Here is a 16403-nt window from a genome sequence, read left to right as displayed (position 1 = left end):
ACAGCCCCAACTCTGCCAAAGCTGGGTTCTTACTTCCCCTGCTGGCAGGTACGTGAGTGAACTGAAACACTGACAAGTTGTATTGAGTATTATAAAACTAAAACCCCAACTATTTTCAGTCCAAAACTAAACCTCCAAATATTTTCCATCTGTTTATGCATCAGAACAACTCTCCCCCAAGCCCCTGAACAAACCAACCTCCCCAAACCTGTCAGCACCACAATCCAAACAGCACCAGTGTTCAGCATTGTCACTCCTCAGGTGTCTCTGCCTGCTCCTGATCCATATAGAGCTCTAAGAGGTTTCTTCTTCAGAAATCCTAAGGAAGCAAAGTACTCTGAACTCAGGGAAGCAAGAGTCTGGAGATGAAGCAAATTTATTGTTCTAAGTGCTGAAATTAGGGAGTATTTGAAACCAACACTCACACACTTGATGAAAACCCAGCGAGTACGAATGAACAAATCCAGATAATCCTTAAATAAGTTACAAAGCTGTTGTGGGATGGCAGATACATATCAGAGAGCCTTGTAGGTAACCCACAGTTTAGAAAAGATGTCCTCTGCACAAAGGACAGGCAGAGAACAGCATCATTGAGGTATGAGTCCCATTCCTCTCAGGCAAATTACTGCATAGATATCTAAGGTTTCTGAACAGCTTTTACAGCATATTAAGATAACGTAATGAAAATACATTGTATTTGAAACCAAAGAGCAGCATATTAGACATGCACCAGTAGAAAACATCCTGTGTGCCACTAGAGATGTTAGAAGTACCATACACAACTTGGATGTTCATCTAAAAGCATAATATTTTCCTTTGACTTCATTTTGTGGAAAGAAGTCTACGTGATCATGAATCTGGAATTCTCAACATTCAGCTGTGGTGGGTATGACATGAACATAGAGGGTCTTCATGTTCAGGTTCTTCATAGAAATGTCCTTTGTGATCTCTGAATGAAGGAAAGAAGAGAGAAAAAACAACAGAGTTAGTGCTCTTGCTTACCAGAACTATGAACTTTTTAAAATTTAATTTGCTTTATTCAGACATTTTTGCTGGTTCCACCACAGTGGGACTGGGACAGAAACTGCTCAGCTTGAAATTCCCTCCTGTTAAAGCCCAGGGCATGAAAAGGAAAGGTCACCATGTGTCAGGAGTGTCCCTACAAGAGCAGGAGAGCCTGTTTTATGTTCCAAAGTAGAACTTTTTGAAAGTCTACATCAGCCCACAACTCTGACAGAGCAGCACCTAGTTCAGAAAACTGCAACACCGTGACATGAAGTCAATATGAAGAGTACAACACAATGCACTGCAAGTCTCAGTCCCTCCTAAACAGTTTGCATGTAAAGCAAGGATTATACCAGTATCTGCTGAAAAACTACTGCTGGAATCTTGCTGAATATGCCTGAAGAATCTCCTACCATACAGAATAATTCCCTAAGTCTTCCCATAGCTAAACATGCACAGAGTTTGGAACAGGAACAGGATAAAGTCCCAACAAACCTCTGAAGGACAGAAGACACTTCCAACAGGCTGAGGGATTGTTATTACTCAAGAAACACAAACACAGAGTAATCCCGCTTGTGTCTAGGGAAAGTCACCTGCAAAGCTTGCAGGAGCTGGAAATCTTTCACTATTGCATTGTGAAATGGGAATTTTTTCCCAAGAAGCCTGGTGCCTGCTGACTTTGCCTCCAGCACCCATCAGCTGTAGCAAACTGCCCCAGCGGGAGCAGAGTGTTTGGAATACTACAAGGTACAGCCTTGGAACAAAAGTCACCCCAGGAGCAAATACCCCCGAGGCCTCTTCACTAAGAAAGTTCAGAGTGGTAAGAAATTTGCCAGGTGTAACCACAGGAACAGGTGAAACCCAGATTAACAAGGACTGGGGTCACAGTGTCACTCTGCACTCTGCAGAACCCCTGCAGACAACACAAGCAAATACAAGATAATATAAAGATCTGGCACCAGTGTTTGCACAAAGGACACAATAACACCCTCACTGGCTGGGGGTTTTCAGGAGGAACAATTGCAGTGCCTTGCCCCATCCTGCTTTGAAAAATCTTTCATTATTAGACTAAACACACAGAATCTGCACTGAATTTTAAATCTATCTGTTAATTAGAGAACTGAGAAATCCTCATGGATCCCAGTGCTTTTCAGGAGTTCTCTTCCATTGCAATATTCCTCTTTAAGCAGCTGAATATCCATCCACAAAGCTGGAAGAGTGGAGCAATCATCCAATTCAGCAATTAGGCCTTTATTCCCTCACTAACCTTCCTTCCCAGGAACATGTTCCATCAGGATGTTAAAAAGTCTGGTCTGCAGAAGCAGCCAAACAAACTGAGGTTTCCGAGTCTCTTATTAAATATTTATTTTTAAGATCCTGGAAAATGAGGAACTTACATGAATCTAATTCCAACAGTGTTTATAACAACAACTAGTTTTAAAGCTGGAAATTTGATTTATCAACAGACTGTAGGGACACCCTCCCTTCTGTGCCAATTGCTCCATGGAAGGGCTTTGCAGGGAGCAGGTGATGTGTCCCCATCATCCCCAGTGGGGATCAATCAGGCACATGAACTTATGTCTCTCCAGCTCAGGAATAAGCAACACTCACCACCTGGACATTTATTTTGGAACATTTTCCAACATTACAAAGGGGGATTCAAACCCATGTTTGTTTCTGAAAAGCTGCTGAGTCTCTCTGCAATAGACAGCAGATGCCAAATTGCCTGGATGGACAACATTTATAAAAATAACCTTTTCAAAACCAATAACTCATTTTCCACCAAGTGATTGTTTTTCCTTTTTACAGAACAGGCACCAACCTTCCAATCCATGGCTTTTTTCCATCAAACATTTGAAACAGTTAACAGCAAATACATTTTTTTAGAATAAACCACAAAGAACCTACTCAAGAGACTGAACTTTGTTGTTCTGAAGTAAGACCTTGAACAGATTGATCAGAAGATGAAGAGAGAATTACAAAGCTGCAACATAGATAAACATTAATTGACTTAATGTTTTCTAGAGGCATCAAAGTGTTTTATATGCAGCAATTATTTACCATATAAAAAAAGAGATGTGAAGATAAAATACAGCTATGCCACTGTTTAAACTTAAAAATGTTATTCAAGGAGGTGAATGTTGAGAATTAAATCTGAGATAGCAGAAGTGTGGCTACAAGGCAATAGCTGCACAAATAAACCTCTAGGACCAACCTCTCTGTGTTCTGAGTTTAAAAGAGACCAAATCAGTTGTTTTGGCCTTGAAGGAGTTATCAAAGCTGATCTTTCACATCACTGTGAACTGTCACTTCATGCACTTTAATTAAAGTTTAAACAGTTCTAGAGAATTCATACTACAAATGTTACAGTGATTTAATCCATTTCCCTTTCAGGTGAAGACTTTTTAAAAATCCTCACTTCAACCGAGCCTTAAAGGCTGTTTTTCCTGTACATTTTCCTGTCCTGTCAGCTCCTTGCCTCTTCCAAAGCTCTCCAGTTTCTTACTGTGGTTATTTCAGTGTCTGAACAGATTCAGCTGGTGCTGTACCAGTGACAGGAACCAAAGAGGAACTATGCCTAACATCCCTTGTTCCTGAATCCCTGTATCCCCAGGTGGGCAAGGCTGCACACAGAAATACCTTTTAGTTTATGCAAACCAAGTGTGGTTCATCACCTTGGTTTTTAGTTCTGGTGCTGAAACACTCCAGGCTCCAGTTCTCTGTTAACACCACTCACAGTATTTCTGGCATTCCCTCAAACTGTCATCAGGTAGTTTCATCAGAATCTAAGATCCATTTGAGTGATAGAAATGGCTTGTGAATAAACACACTTCAGGTCATATGAAGTAAAACTTAAAAAAAACCCCAAATGGCCAAGAAGCCACAATAAAAACCCCTCCTTGCTCAGACTCCAATGTGTCCCACCTAAATCTTCTGGAGAGCTGAGTGACCCCAGTTCTCAGCAGCTGCCCCAGAGCTGCCCCTCCCGCCCTCCCCACTGACAGCACCTCCTGAGGGAGCTCAGCCCACCCTGAGATGGGCAGTCTGAGGAGGATGTACAACTTCTGGACAGGTAATGTGTGATAATCCAGTAAATGTCATGGATCCCTCCCAAACAGCTCATAAACCACATCACTGCAGACACAACCCTTGGCATAATTTCATTCAGAAATTCAAGAATCCCTATTTGGAGTTAAGTTTTTACCATGTGGTTTCCAATCCATTCTCTCTGTCAAATGAAATCCCAAATCATTCTGGTCCAATTCTTCAGCACCACTGGTGGCTCTAGCTTCAGTCACACCTTCCTCATGAATCAGAGATTTTTGTTTCACATCTCTCAGTGGTTTTGGAGGGGTTCTTTAGCATTTCAGACCTGTGAGCATGTGCTGAAGCTTCCCAGGTATCCCAAATGTCCCACCTACCCATACTGCTCCAGCAGAGATCCAACACTCTTTTCCACCCACTCCAATTCTCCAAGACAATGTAACAATATGAATGTCACAAGTTAAAACAGATTCTTAAAATACTCCTGCTGTAGACTCACTTGCAGGAGGGGGTTCACAGTTCAGTCACTCAGCAGGGCACTGCCATTCCCACTGCTGACTGACCTTTATTGCAAGAGGAAAAAAGCTTTTACACAACTTGCCTTGACCATTTCATGAAGGGAATGCATTACAGCTTAGAACTTCTAAATCTATATGTTTGCTTAAAGGATTTTATTGTGCTAATATTGAATTACTGGGCAGAATTAAACCTGTGTGTGAATAGTGTGGATTTAGTAATTAAACTGGATCTCAGGTTACATGAGCTGCTCCTCAACAATTTCCAAGGATCCTCAGACAAGCAAACCAAAGGGTTTGTGCTTACCATGAGTTAGTGCTTCATCCAGGAACAACTTTAACCTCCTGCTTCTGAGCCCAAACACTTTTGCTGTCTCATGCAGAAGACCTTTGTAGGTTAATCCATTCTGACCAACAGGGTTTTCCATTAGGAGAGTTCCCACTGTTCCTTTCTGGCATTCTGGACAAGATAAAACAGCTAAGTCACTATTGTGAAGAAATGAAATCATTTATCTGGGTAAACTGAAATTTAGGATTTCTTCTTCCATTTCATCTCTATTTGTTCATGATACTGAAAGAAAAATTAGCAATACCAACCTACAGTTATTCACTAAGTTCATGAATTACAGAGCCAGAAATTTAAATTATGACTGACAGCTTGACCAACAGAAGAAAACTTCTTTACATGGGTTAACAGGTTAACACAGAGTCTGGGAAACATGAAATATTTCAACAGGACATAGAAACCACTTCATGCAGAAATTGACCAAGCACCTACTGATGATCAAATCCCCTGTAAAAACCACATCTGTGGCTCCTGCAAGCTCTCAGTAGTGTCAGAAAGGGTTCACACCAGGGCACAAGGTAAGAGCAAGCTACTGAAACAACTTGGCTGCTCCCACGTGAGTTTTCAGAATGCCAGATTAACAGCTGGGAAACAGAATTACACACACACATCTCTATATCCCAGACAGTGAATAATACAATTCATTTGGCTTTTAAATAGCACTAAGAAATGTTTCACAGGCTGTTCCCAATGTCCTGGTTAAGAGCTGACTCTCCATTCAAACTGGTCTGGTTTAGGCTCAGCCTTTTACAAGACACTGCACAGGTGAGCTGATGGTCAGAAACAGGGAAACAATGCCCAGGGGCTCATGTTTAACTACCGCCCCTTACCTCAAACTGGCTCTCCTTTTTCTCTTGGGAGAAGAGGGAGAAAAACTAAGTATAAACATTGTTTTTATCAGAAGGCACACATTAGGAAAATAATTTTTAAAATCACCATCTACCAATGAAAACCTACACTTGTCCAAGTGAAAAGGGCCAAAGCTTGCAGGAGAAGAAACCCAGGCTGTGAAGGAGCAGCCCAGCAGCCCACATACCTTGAGGCTTTGCATTGATCAGCTGCAGGTTGATGTACTGGCAGAGCAGGGCACTGGGGGAGCTGGGCAGGGCAGGGGCCAACCCTCCTGTCACGTGCAGAGTCTTCCCACTGAGCCCCAGCAGGTCTGTCTGGTTCAGCAGTTCTGCAACACAAAGTGACACCAGTGAGGCCACCCCAGGAGCTGACAAGGAGACTGTCTCACTCCTGACCCCATTGCTGCAGTGGCTCCTCTTTCACAGTCCCCAAGAAAGAGCATGTCACCATGTCATGAGAACATCACCATCCTCAAGAAAGAGTTTCTCTGTTGGAAAAATGGAAATTTGTGCAGAAATATTTGGTTTTCATAACACAAAGAGGGTTGTTTCGTTTGCTGTAGAAATTAGCTCCTATATACCATTTCTTATGCACATAGTGACTTATGCAATAAAAATAGTTAACTAACTTCAAACAAGCAAGAAATTATTCACCCAAGCCAACCATTCCTATCTCATTACGTGAAGAGCTGTGATCTTTGCTTGCACTCAGACTCCCCTGGCCAAAGAAGCACTGGGAATTTGTTACTATGAAACATCAGGGTATTTATTAATATTAAATATATTAAACTCCAGGAAAAAAAAAAAAAAAAAAATTCAAGTCATGGCTTAATGTCCCCTCCATGAGTATCTGTGTGTAATGCCACCACAGATCCATATCCAGCATGATTCCAGCCAGGCATATGGAGAGAATGGGGGAAGACCAGACCCAAACCAGGAGCCCTGTTCTCCAAGGACATCAGAAGCAATCCCTGGAAGTGCTGGGAGGAGAAGCTGATGGAGTTTCTGTGACAAAAATGAATTCTGCAGCATTGCCTGAGCCTGGAGGACAAACAGAGCCACTGATGGACACAGTATTAAAGACACACAGGAATAACATCACCCTCTGCTGCAAACAGCTCCAGAGATCAAATCCAGGGAGAATTAATGCATTTAGTTTCTTGTCAGAACTGTGTGTTCCTGTACATATGGAACAGGCACACCTGTCAGCTCCAGCCAACAGGTTTTCATTCCATAGCAGCCTTATTCATATGTCACACAGCCTAAGCTGTACAAAGCTCATTTTTTTATCAGCTCACCTGAAAGAATCTCATGGAGACTAATTTATATAAGTTTATACATTTTGTAGGTTTATAAACTTATAAATAATAATAAAATCCTTAACTGACCACCCAGCTCCCACAAAAACCCCAAACCCTCAAAAACCCTAACCCTACAAAAAGGTGAACAGTACTCTCAAGCTACAAGCTCTCAAAATTCTGTCCAGTGCCACAGAACAGAGTGGGATGCACTGGGGAGCATTTACAATATTGCTCAAGGAAGTACAAAGACCTCAAGCTGCACCTAAGATTCTAAAATGTGTATTTTAAATATCAACCTTTATATGTTTGCATATAAATTTTTAACAGTTTAAAGAAAAAAGAAACCAAAAGCCAAACCCTGCTCTGGCCTGTCTGAGGTGCCAGGCATGTGCTCAAGCACAGGAAGGGGATTTGCTTTTGGTTTTATTTTCAGGAAAGCAAGAAAACAACTGAGTGGAGAGAATAATCAAGATTTCACCCAAAGGAAGGGAGCCAGGGGCAGGTTGTTCCTAAACCAGCCCAATTTCAGGCCACAGGAAGAGAGCCCAGGGGAGCAGGGGGTGACAGAGCTGGGAACATTGGCCCCAGTAACCCCTGGTTTGCCATTCCCCAGCTGGCAGCATCCCTGTGGATCCATGCAGGGCAAGGAGACATGAGCTGCAGTAATGGGCGTTTGCCCAATTAACAAATTAGCATTTGGCATTCCAGGAGCACTGACATTTTCCCAGGGAAGAGCTCAGGCACAGTGCTGTCAGGAAAGTCTGTTCACAGAGCCCTCTCCTAAGAGCAAGAAAAAAATGGATCTTTTTTTTTTTCATATATATCAACAGACTTGAAGGCAGGCAGGTATTACAAGTGCCCATCAAAATCATTTTAAAAGTCAGTTCTCCCTGCAGCTGGGGTTTAAGTGGTAATGCTCTCCTCTAAGGTACCTTACAGCCTTTTAAAAATTGAAGATTAAAAAAATCAGCCATCTGAAAATCATAAAGATGAAATAAGACATGGATCAAAAAGTTTTCAGGGGTATTTTTGCCCCACCTTCCTTGCCTCTCTCTTTTTTTTTTTAAGGCCTACATGATCAACAGATGCATTTCTTCCCATCAACATACTGAAAGTGTTTTAAATAAATCTTTTTCAATATGGGCTACTTCCATGAAAGCTGAGTGTAAGTCTACAAGCATCCCAAACAAGGAGTTTAGAGAGTTTTCAGCAATCTAGAGGAAAAAAAATCACAGACAACTTTTTTTTACCATCTGACTTGACCCCAGCTTCTTCCCCTTGAATTTTTTTTTTTTTTTTTTTTTTTTTTAATGTACGAAGAGACAAATTTTATTTTCAATTTCTGAAGGTCAGTACAAGTCCCAGAGCCTTGTCTGGAGATTGTGCAGTTCCTCAAAATACCTTAACACACTGTTGGGGAACAAATGTTTATCCCATTATTCCAATGCTACACGGAAAATCAGAGACAGGACCTCTCTGAGCCTCCCTTAATACAAGAACTGCCTGATCCTGTGCCACAGCACAACCCTAAGGAAACCCTCATTACAATTAAAGAACAAAATAATAAATTACTGCAAGTAAATGCAGTAATTTGGACTGGACAGCCCTAGAAACCACAGGAAGGGAATGAGGAGCCAGAAATATGGTTTTGCTGGGTCCCAATTTCATTAACACACGTGGGAAGTATTCAGAAATTACTTGTCTGGAGTGCACAACCTCTGTCTGCAATTCCTCTTGGACACAGTGGCGGATTCCAGCCCCTGCTCACCTCCAGAGGGTCTGGAATCAGCAGGAGCCCCCACCTGAGCTTACCCACACCAGGGTTGGGCAGATAGAGAAGATGGATTGGATCTAAAGCCAACACTGGAATTCTGGTTCTGTTCTCTGACACCTTTTCAGGATTCTTTTCCTGGCACATGCCTTGAGCTGTGACTCCTCAGAGAGCCACATCTGACCAACACCTTGTTTGAGATGTGACAAACTGCAACTAAAGCCAGTTTGATCATCTGATCTTTCCAAGGGAATTTTGAGGGTTTCCCATCTGGTTCCCATATGGTTAATAAGTGGGCAGGGAAAATAAAATACCCTGCTCTGCCCACACCACTGACACTTACTGAAAGGTGAGAATCAGGATGCCAAGATGGAAGTCCCAAATCCTAAGGAGCAAAAGTGACATGGAAAGGAAAGGAATAAAGCCTTTATTGCTACAGCAGAGGAAGAGGGAAGGTTTCAACTTTCTTTACCACTTCCTTTAGGACTTCAGCATTAATGGAGTTGTACTGTATCTTTTTATCCTGTAAATGGCAGAAAAACCCCAAATATGGAATCAAACTACTGATAAACTCAATGAGATTGGAGTTTCCCAACTCTTCAGGTCATCTCTTACTATGTGTGGTGACAATGAATAACAGAAGTACAGACCCCCTTCTGCAGGCACAGACCACACTGTTATCTCTCTCACTTGGAAAACAATTCCAAGGAAAACCATTTCCTCTTTCAAAACACAACTGGAACTTGAGAAAGATACTGAAGGATTTCCTCTAAATCCCCTTTGACTGAAAGCAAAGATTAATCCTTTTGCATGATGTGACTGTTCAGCTGAGTGAGCATGACCTGAAAGATTTATCACAGTGACCTAATGGATGACACCAGATGGGAAACCCCCAAAATCATCCCAGAAATATTCGCAGGACAGGGAAACTAAAGACTGTGATGGCAACAGTGACACACAGACTACTACTTTATGGATGTCACTGTTGGGCATGAACTGGTGATCCTCAGCAGCCCAAAACAGCCAGTTCAAGTACCTTCCCCTCAGATGAGCTTCAGTACTATTTCCATGAAAAAAACACTAATAAAAGGTTTTGTAGCCATCCAATTACCATTTTTAAAGTATTTGGGTTTGTTGGTTTTTTTGTGGGTTTTTTTTCTACATTCTTGTGCCTTGACAAAGTTCAAGCTGCAAAAATATTCCATAGGTTTTTCTAAAAAAAGAAGAAATGCAGAACTCCTCAAGGTTCTCCTCAGGGTGGAAAGGCAACATTTTTCTTCTCCAGATCACAGTTTGCATTCAGCTGAAGTTCTCACCCTGCCTACTGAGGCATTAGGGAAAAGAAAGCATGGAAAGGATGATGGCAGCTCGCCATAAAGATCCAGCAGAGCCTGGGCCCAGTGGAAACACTGAAATAAATCACATTTTGTCCTGATGAGAACTGCAATGGAAGCAAGATAACAGACGAGCACCATTTAGCAGCAGCTTTTGGAAACGTTGTTGATGTGACTATAAACCCAGTCTCATAAGCTAAGTACTATAAAATGGAATATTTCCTTACCTATTTTCTTGTCAATTTGATATAGCTAGCTAGACAGATATAAATTACACAGTAAATAATTATACAGTAAATGACTCCTGGCTGCTGCTAGAAAGACTTTCAATTTTCCTTGTCATACTCCATTTACCTGTGTTTCCATTAAAAACTGTCAGTTTGGAATTTTTGAGACCAAAAATGCAGGAGACAGCATCTTTAAGTCCAGTGAAATTCAGAGTATTATCTCCTTTTGGATTTTCCAGCAGCAACACACCATCTAAAACCAAAATTAAGAAATTAAAATGCAGTTTGGAAGCAATATCCAAGCTCTAATGGTTTTCTAATGATGCTAATTACTTCCAGTGAGTTTCTAAGCCAATTAAAACTGGCAACACTGCATCTTCCCAATTTTTTTTTACCAGGAAAAAGGAAAGAAAACAGAGAAATGGACTGATGTGTACTTCAGATTTATGGTGTGGAAGTTATATTTGCTTTTATTAACAAGGCAGTCCCATTTATATGTTACTAAAGTACAACTCAGTATTATATTGGCTAAAAGCTGACAGACTATGCCTCTGTGATGGTCACCAGCTTTTCCAGCTGGATTCATTCTCACTCAGGGAGCAGCTCTGTGACCACACCCAACAAGGCACATTTATTTCTATACATAAACTGTCAGTACATGCAAGAAAAAATTGCCCAAGTGCATTTAGTTTTCTCTGGTTTTAATATATAACTCACCCTTGTAAAAACATCACTGCACCCATGTCCATTGCCCAAGACACAGTCAGGCTATTCTCTAATTTTAAGTTTTCTTTTCATCTCTGTACTTCATATCTAAGCTTTTCAAACCATCTCCTCCACATCCAGGCCTCACCTCCTGCACAGTGCTACAGCAGGAATTACAAATTCTCAAGCACAGCCCCAAATCCAGACACTGCATCCCTGACAAAAACACTCCCACACAAACTCTCCCTGGAGCAGGAGTAAAAACTCCTGTGCCCACAAGAGTGTTTCCCTCAGAAGAAATCATAGACAGGTGTGGTTTTGCTTTGAATAAACTTCTTTTCAAGAATTATCTAAAGCTCCTATTGGAGGGGAGGCTGCACCATCTCTCAAATGAATTCAGGCTCCAGCATTCACCAGACCTTTGTCAAACTCTCCTTTAGAGCAGCCCTGACAAATCAAGCTGGGGATGTTCATTCCTACCTTGCTCTGTCCCATTGACACAAACTTTGAGGTTGACGTAGGCACAGGCTGGGCCAACAGACTGACACACCCCCCCTCTGACCAGGGTGATTTCCAGCTCTGATCCCTTCAGCTGGGGAAAGAGAGAGTATAATTAGTGTTAGTTCAATATTGCTTTATTAAACAAACACAGCAAAATCTTTTCCTTCAATAAACACCACCAAGATCTTGCCTTACCATGCTAAGCATAATTTACCATAAAATAGGGATTTTTCCCACATCCTCCCTTAGTGACAGTGCTTCAGACACAAATCTGCCTGTACCAGATGTCAGGAAAGCAGGGAATAAACAGCCTGATCTGCACAAGTGATGAGCAGTGATAACACCCTCCCAAAATACAACCCCAAAGCAAATCTGCCTGCAAGGAAAGTCTTCCAGAGAAATTCAGAGTACTGCCCAGGGCCCTGCTCTCAGTCACTGCCTGGAGAAGCCCCCACTACCCCTGGGGACCACTGAGAACCCTCTGGGTCTCAGCTGCCTTGGTGCCACCAGCCTCTGAGTATCTCCCCACAGGGTACCAGGGACCCTGTCAGACCTGGAGGCAACCCCAGGAAATCCAACGTGAAACTTCCAAAAAAGATCCAGAAATCACTGATATGAACAATTGGTACTAAAAGATCATTTAAGCCTCTTTTTTTTTGGTAAATTTAGAGATGGTCTTTGGCAAGAGACACAGTACAAAGGGTGATAGATAAATTCGGAAGTGTCATTCTTTACTGAAGTCTTAGTAAAAAGTAGAGAAAAACACTTATGCAGCAACAAATGCCTTCTGTGTTTATCCATTCTACCAACAATTCAAAATTCATTTCAAGTACCTGCTTTTCTGCCACAATAGTTTCTGAGAAACTGCTTTTTTGTTGTTGTTGTGGCTTGGAGCAAATCTTTGGGAAAGGAACTCAGAATTAAAGCCTTGTATCAAAAATTGATCCAGGATAATTTCCCAGCAGTAATGATTTGAATGTAATCACAATAAATGTAACAAGGACAGAGTGCATTTCCTTTTTGTTCCAGTCCTCACATATATTCAACATCAAGCAGACTCCCGTTACTCCTCTGAATAACTCCCAGAAACATGGTGCAATGATCCTGCCACAGCTGACTGAACTTCCACACTCCCATGAAAGGATTTCTCAGGAAGGGCTTTCTCATGTCACTGTTTTTAATGTGACAAAGAAGTTGCAGCAGAACAGCGAGTCAAGCATCTGCCCTAAGCAATCCATCTCTGCAGGCCCAGCAACAGACACTTCCAAGGAGCACTTGACAGTTGCACTGAAATCTCACTCATCTGTTTCTCTCTGCAACATCTATTTAAAAGTCTAAGTGTGTGACAAACACTTGAGAGGCACATCAAGCCCATAAGGAGAGAAAAGGCTGCAGCAGGCACAGAGCATCTCCACAAGGAAGTTCTCTGGGGTGACTGTCCCTGCCCATGGTACTTCATCACCCTAAGGACACCACATGTCCCTCCCTGCCCATGTGGAGCTACAAGGTCTTCAATGTCCTCTCCCAAACCCATTATATGATTCTGTAACTGAGACTCCTTAAAATAAAATAATAATGAACAAGTGCATGACTTCTGTTCTTCTGTGCCTCCATTTCCCACACACAGACTGCACCCCCTCAGGACCTGCAGCATCTCACAGAATTGGCTGGAAGGTGCTTTACCTTATTGGTCATCTCATTCCACTCTTCCTGCTGGGCAGGGACACCTTCCACTATTCCAGCCCCATCCAACCTGGCTTCGGACACTGCCAGGGATCCAGGAGCAGCCACAGCTTCTCTGGGCACCCTGTGCCAGGGCCTCTCTACCCTCACAGGGAGGAATTCCTGCCCAATATCCTATCCATCCCTGCCCTCTGGCAGTGGGAAACCATTCTCTGTGTCCTGTCCCTCCATCCCTTGTCCCCAGTCCCTCTCCAGCTCTCCTGGAGCCCCTTTAGGCACTGGAAGGGTCTCTGAGCTCTCCCTGAATTCTTCTCTCCAGAGAGGAGAAGCCCAATTCCCTGCTCATGGTTTTGTCTGAAACACCCTCCCTGCCAAGGTTTCAAGGTGGCAGGAGACCCTCTCAGCTGGATGCCCACGATGAGACAACTGCATCTCTCTATCAACAGCCCCACAGGACTGGCTGGCAGAACAGTGTCATTTAGTGAAGATTTCTGTAGATTTTCTCTGTCTGAAATGCAACATTTGTGCAAATTCTTGGCCTGACCTACAAACCTCTCCTGGGGTCACACACCAGCTCATGATCTCCACAACTGAAAGGACTGCCTGGTTTTTGCTGACATCCAGATGACAACAGCCATCAGCTCTATCCATAAAAACCAGCTCAGGTGCCTTCTGTCAGGGAAGGATTTCATCTCTACACACACAGCATTATCTACAACCAAACCAATACACTTATCTTTCCACAATGGTTTTCTTCACTAATTTAGTGGATTTGGATTTTAGATTGGAGTAAAATAAATGAGGGGGGAACCATACTTGCACAAGCATGAAAGTTTTCATGGAAAGCAACAGTGCCCAGCATTAAAGCTCAGGCAGAGGTGATTTGAGGAAGGAAATCAGACAGGTGCTTCCCAGCACTGTATTTCCAGCTGCTTTTACATTCCAACTCAGATTTGATCTTGACTTTGCATCAAACTGTCCATCAGAAGTATCAAATAAGTACTTAGAAAAAACTTAAAAGATTTGCAGTGATGTCTCAAACCACAGTATTTACTTAAGTGTTCTCCCCCTCTTTGTCACTGCATGAAACTGATAGTTTTGAAAAAGGCCAAACAGAGCTTTGTTTCAAATCTGTACAACTTCAGAAGTGCCATTAATAACCATAAAACATTTCCTTTACAGATCCTATTAAGATGGATGAAATGTGCCCTTTCCTTTCAGCTATTCCCTGCCTTCCCAGCCATTCTGTACATCAAATTTCAAGTCTGATCCTACACTCTTGTGTAAATTAATCTTTGTGGCCCAGTAGGACATGTAGATTGAAGACCAGTTCACTCACAGTTCTGCTAAGAATGTCTTTTGAATAGAGTAAGTTTCAGGAAAAACATGGCAAAACTATCATCAAATATGTCAGAAGAAGCAATCAAAGAAAACAACATAAATTGCTGCTGATTTGAACTGTGAAACTACACTTTTACAATGGACAACTTCAGCAACACAGGGCAGAGGAAAAAAACATCCTTAAATATTAAACAAGTTGGTCTTAAGCCAAATTTAGCCTCAAAGGAGAAGTTCTAATACAAAAGTCTATTAATCTAAAAAAATCAGAGCAACAACATTTGGGCTGTTCAAACAACACACTAATCCAAGTACAAATAACTGTGTATTAAGTTCAGACAAACAACTGCCTCAGTTATTTACTTTGGTATCCAAGCAGCTTGATTTTCAAAACCATCATGCATACAGAACTCAACTCCTTTCTTTTACAAACCAAAAAAGACTAATACAGAAAGTTAAAATAGAAAACAATATCTGCTCTAGCCCACAAATAAATATTGACACCATTATTCTTGAACTGGAGCAGCTTGCTGGGTTAAAAGCAAATAAGATGAACTATGCAAGCAGTGCTTTTCCTTCTTACTTGGGTTGTTTCCTGGATGAGGACTTCCTTTGAGGTAGGCACAGGGTAAGGCTTCAGGTCTGCCTTTATTGTGGCAAAAATGAACTCGGCGTGTTGCTGGATGACGGTGTCCAGGTATTCCCCCTCTGGCAGGGCCCTGTAGTACACTGTGATCTCATCTGTGGGGACCAGGTTCCTCTGCAGGACACACAGACACACCATTACTGACAGCTAAACCACAAACCAACAGAGGAATACTTGTCAAGTTAAGAAAAAAAAAGGTGTTTTTCAAGTAGTTGTTAAAAGCTTCCACAAAAGACTTAGAAAAAAACAAACCTTCTGCAAAAACACTGAGAATCTTAAAACTTGGGAGTATAGGCAAGATAGAGTATATTGATATTCATTAGAGTGAAAATAAATGATGGCTTTATGTCATTACAGAAATAAATTTAAATAAATCATCCAGTAACACATGGGAGAGTTTTCACGGCCATGTTCCTTCCTGGTTATATTTGATACAGAAATAAATCCTCTGAAGTTTTAGACATGTAAAAAACATTAAAATATATAAACCTACATAAGTGTGGAGATATATATATACTATTTTTAAAAAACTACATGTGTATATGTATATATTATATATATATGTGTATATAAAAAATCTATGCAGATGTTAAAATATATATATATATATAAAATGTAAAAAATATCTATTTTGGTAAAAATTGGTAGCTTTTCAGTCTTATGCTGAAAGAAGGTCCTTTCCAACCCAGACTTTTCTATGGATCTCTGATTTATGCAGTCTTAACTGCACAGATATCTTTTCCAAAATAATATGCCTCTCTGCAATCCTTCAGAGCTCTTACAGGGGAATGCAATCAGAAAGCCATACGTGAGGAGTAAATGATACAGGGCTTCAGATTTAATTAAAAATGCAGTCTCTGCTGCATATTGCCCAGATTGCTGAAAAGGAAATGAAAATGTCTTGTCCCAGCCCAGTGGTCACTCACCTTCTTGCGAAGCTTCTGGATGCGGTTGATCACTTCCCGGGCAACCCCTTCATCCACCATGGACTGGTCTGGGGTCACATCCAGCAGCACCAAAACCTGACCAAACACACACAACACTGATGAACAGGTGACAAACTGGAAACAAGGTGGAAGTAACAGTCTCAGGAGCTCGGGATGCTTTTAGAGAGTTCCTCACGGACAAAATACAA

The 16403-nt window shown here is 41.7% G+C and overlaps 1 protein-coding gene across 3 annotated transcripts in view; it reads right to left on the bottom strand.

Annotated features, from left to right (window-relative positions):
• Nucleotides 1-209: 209 nt before the first annotated feature.
• Nucleotides 210-16403, bottom strand: part of IARS1 (isoleucyl-tRNA synthetase 1) — a 98534-nt gene continuing 82340 nt past the window's right edge. For all 3 annotated transcript variants that reach the window (XM_083869125.1, XM_083869126.1, XM_083869124.1), the window contains exons 29-35: nucleotides 16195-16290; nucleotides 15206-15382; nucleotides 11581-11692; nucleotides 10523-10648; nucleotides 5948-6091; nucleotides 4873-5025; nucleotides 210-949 (exon numbers count right to left, since the gene is read on the bottom strand). In XM_083869125.1, coding sequence (XP_083725251.1) covers nucleotides 867-949; nucleotides 4873-5025; nucleotides 5948-6091; nucleotides 10523-10648; nucleotides 11581-11692; nucleotides 15206-15382; nucleotides 16195-16290 — 891 coding nt within the window. In that variant the 3' untranslated portion in view covers nucleotides 210-866. The remainder of the gene's footprint in view (nucleotides 950-4872; nucleotides 5026-5947; nucleotides 6092-10522; nucleotides 10649-11580; nucleotides 11693-15205; nucleotides 15383-16194; nucleotides 16291-16403) is intronic.

Source organism: Zosterops lateralis, assembly GCF_965231275.1.
Source record: "Zosterops lateralis genome assembly, chromosome: 11".
Taxonomy (NCBI): Eukaryota; Metazoa; Chordata; class Aves; order Passeriformes; family Zosteropidae; genus Zosterops; species Zosterops lateralis.
This window is presented reverse-complemented; position numbering and strand designations above follow the sequence as displayed.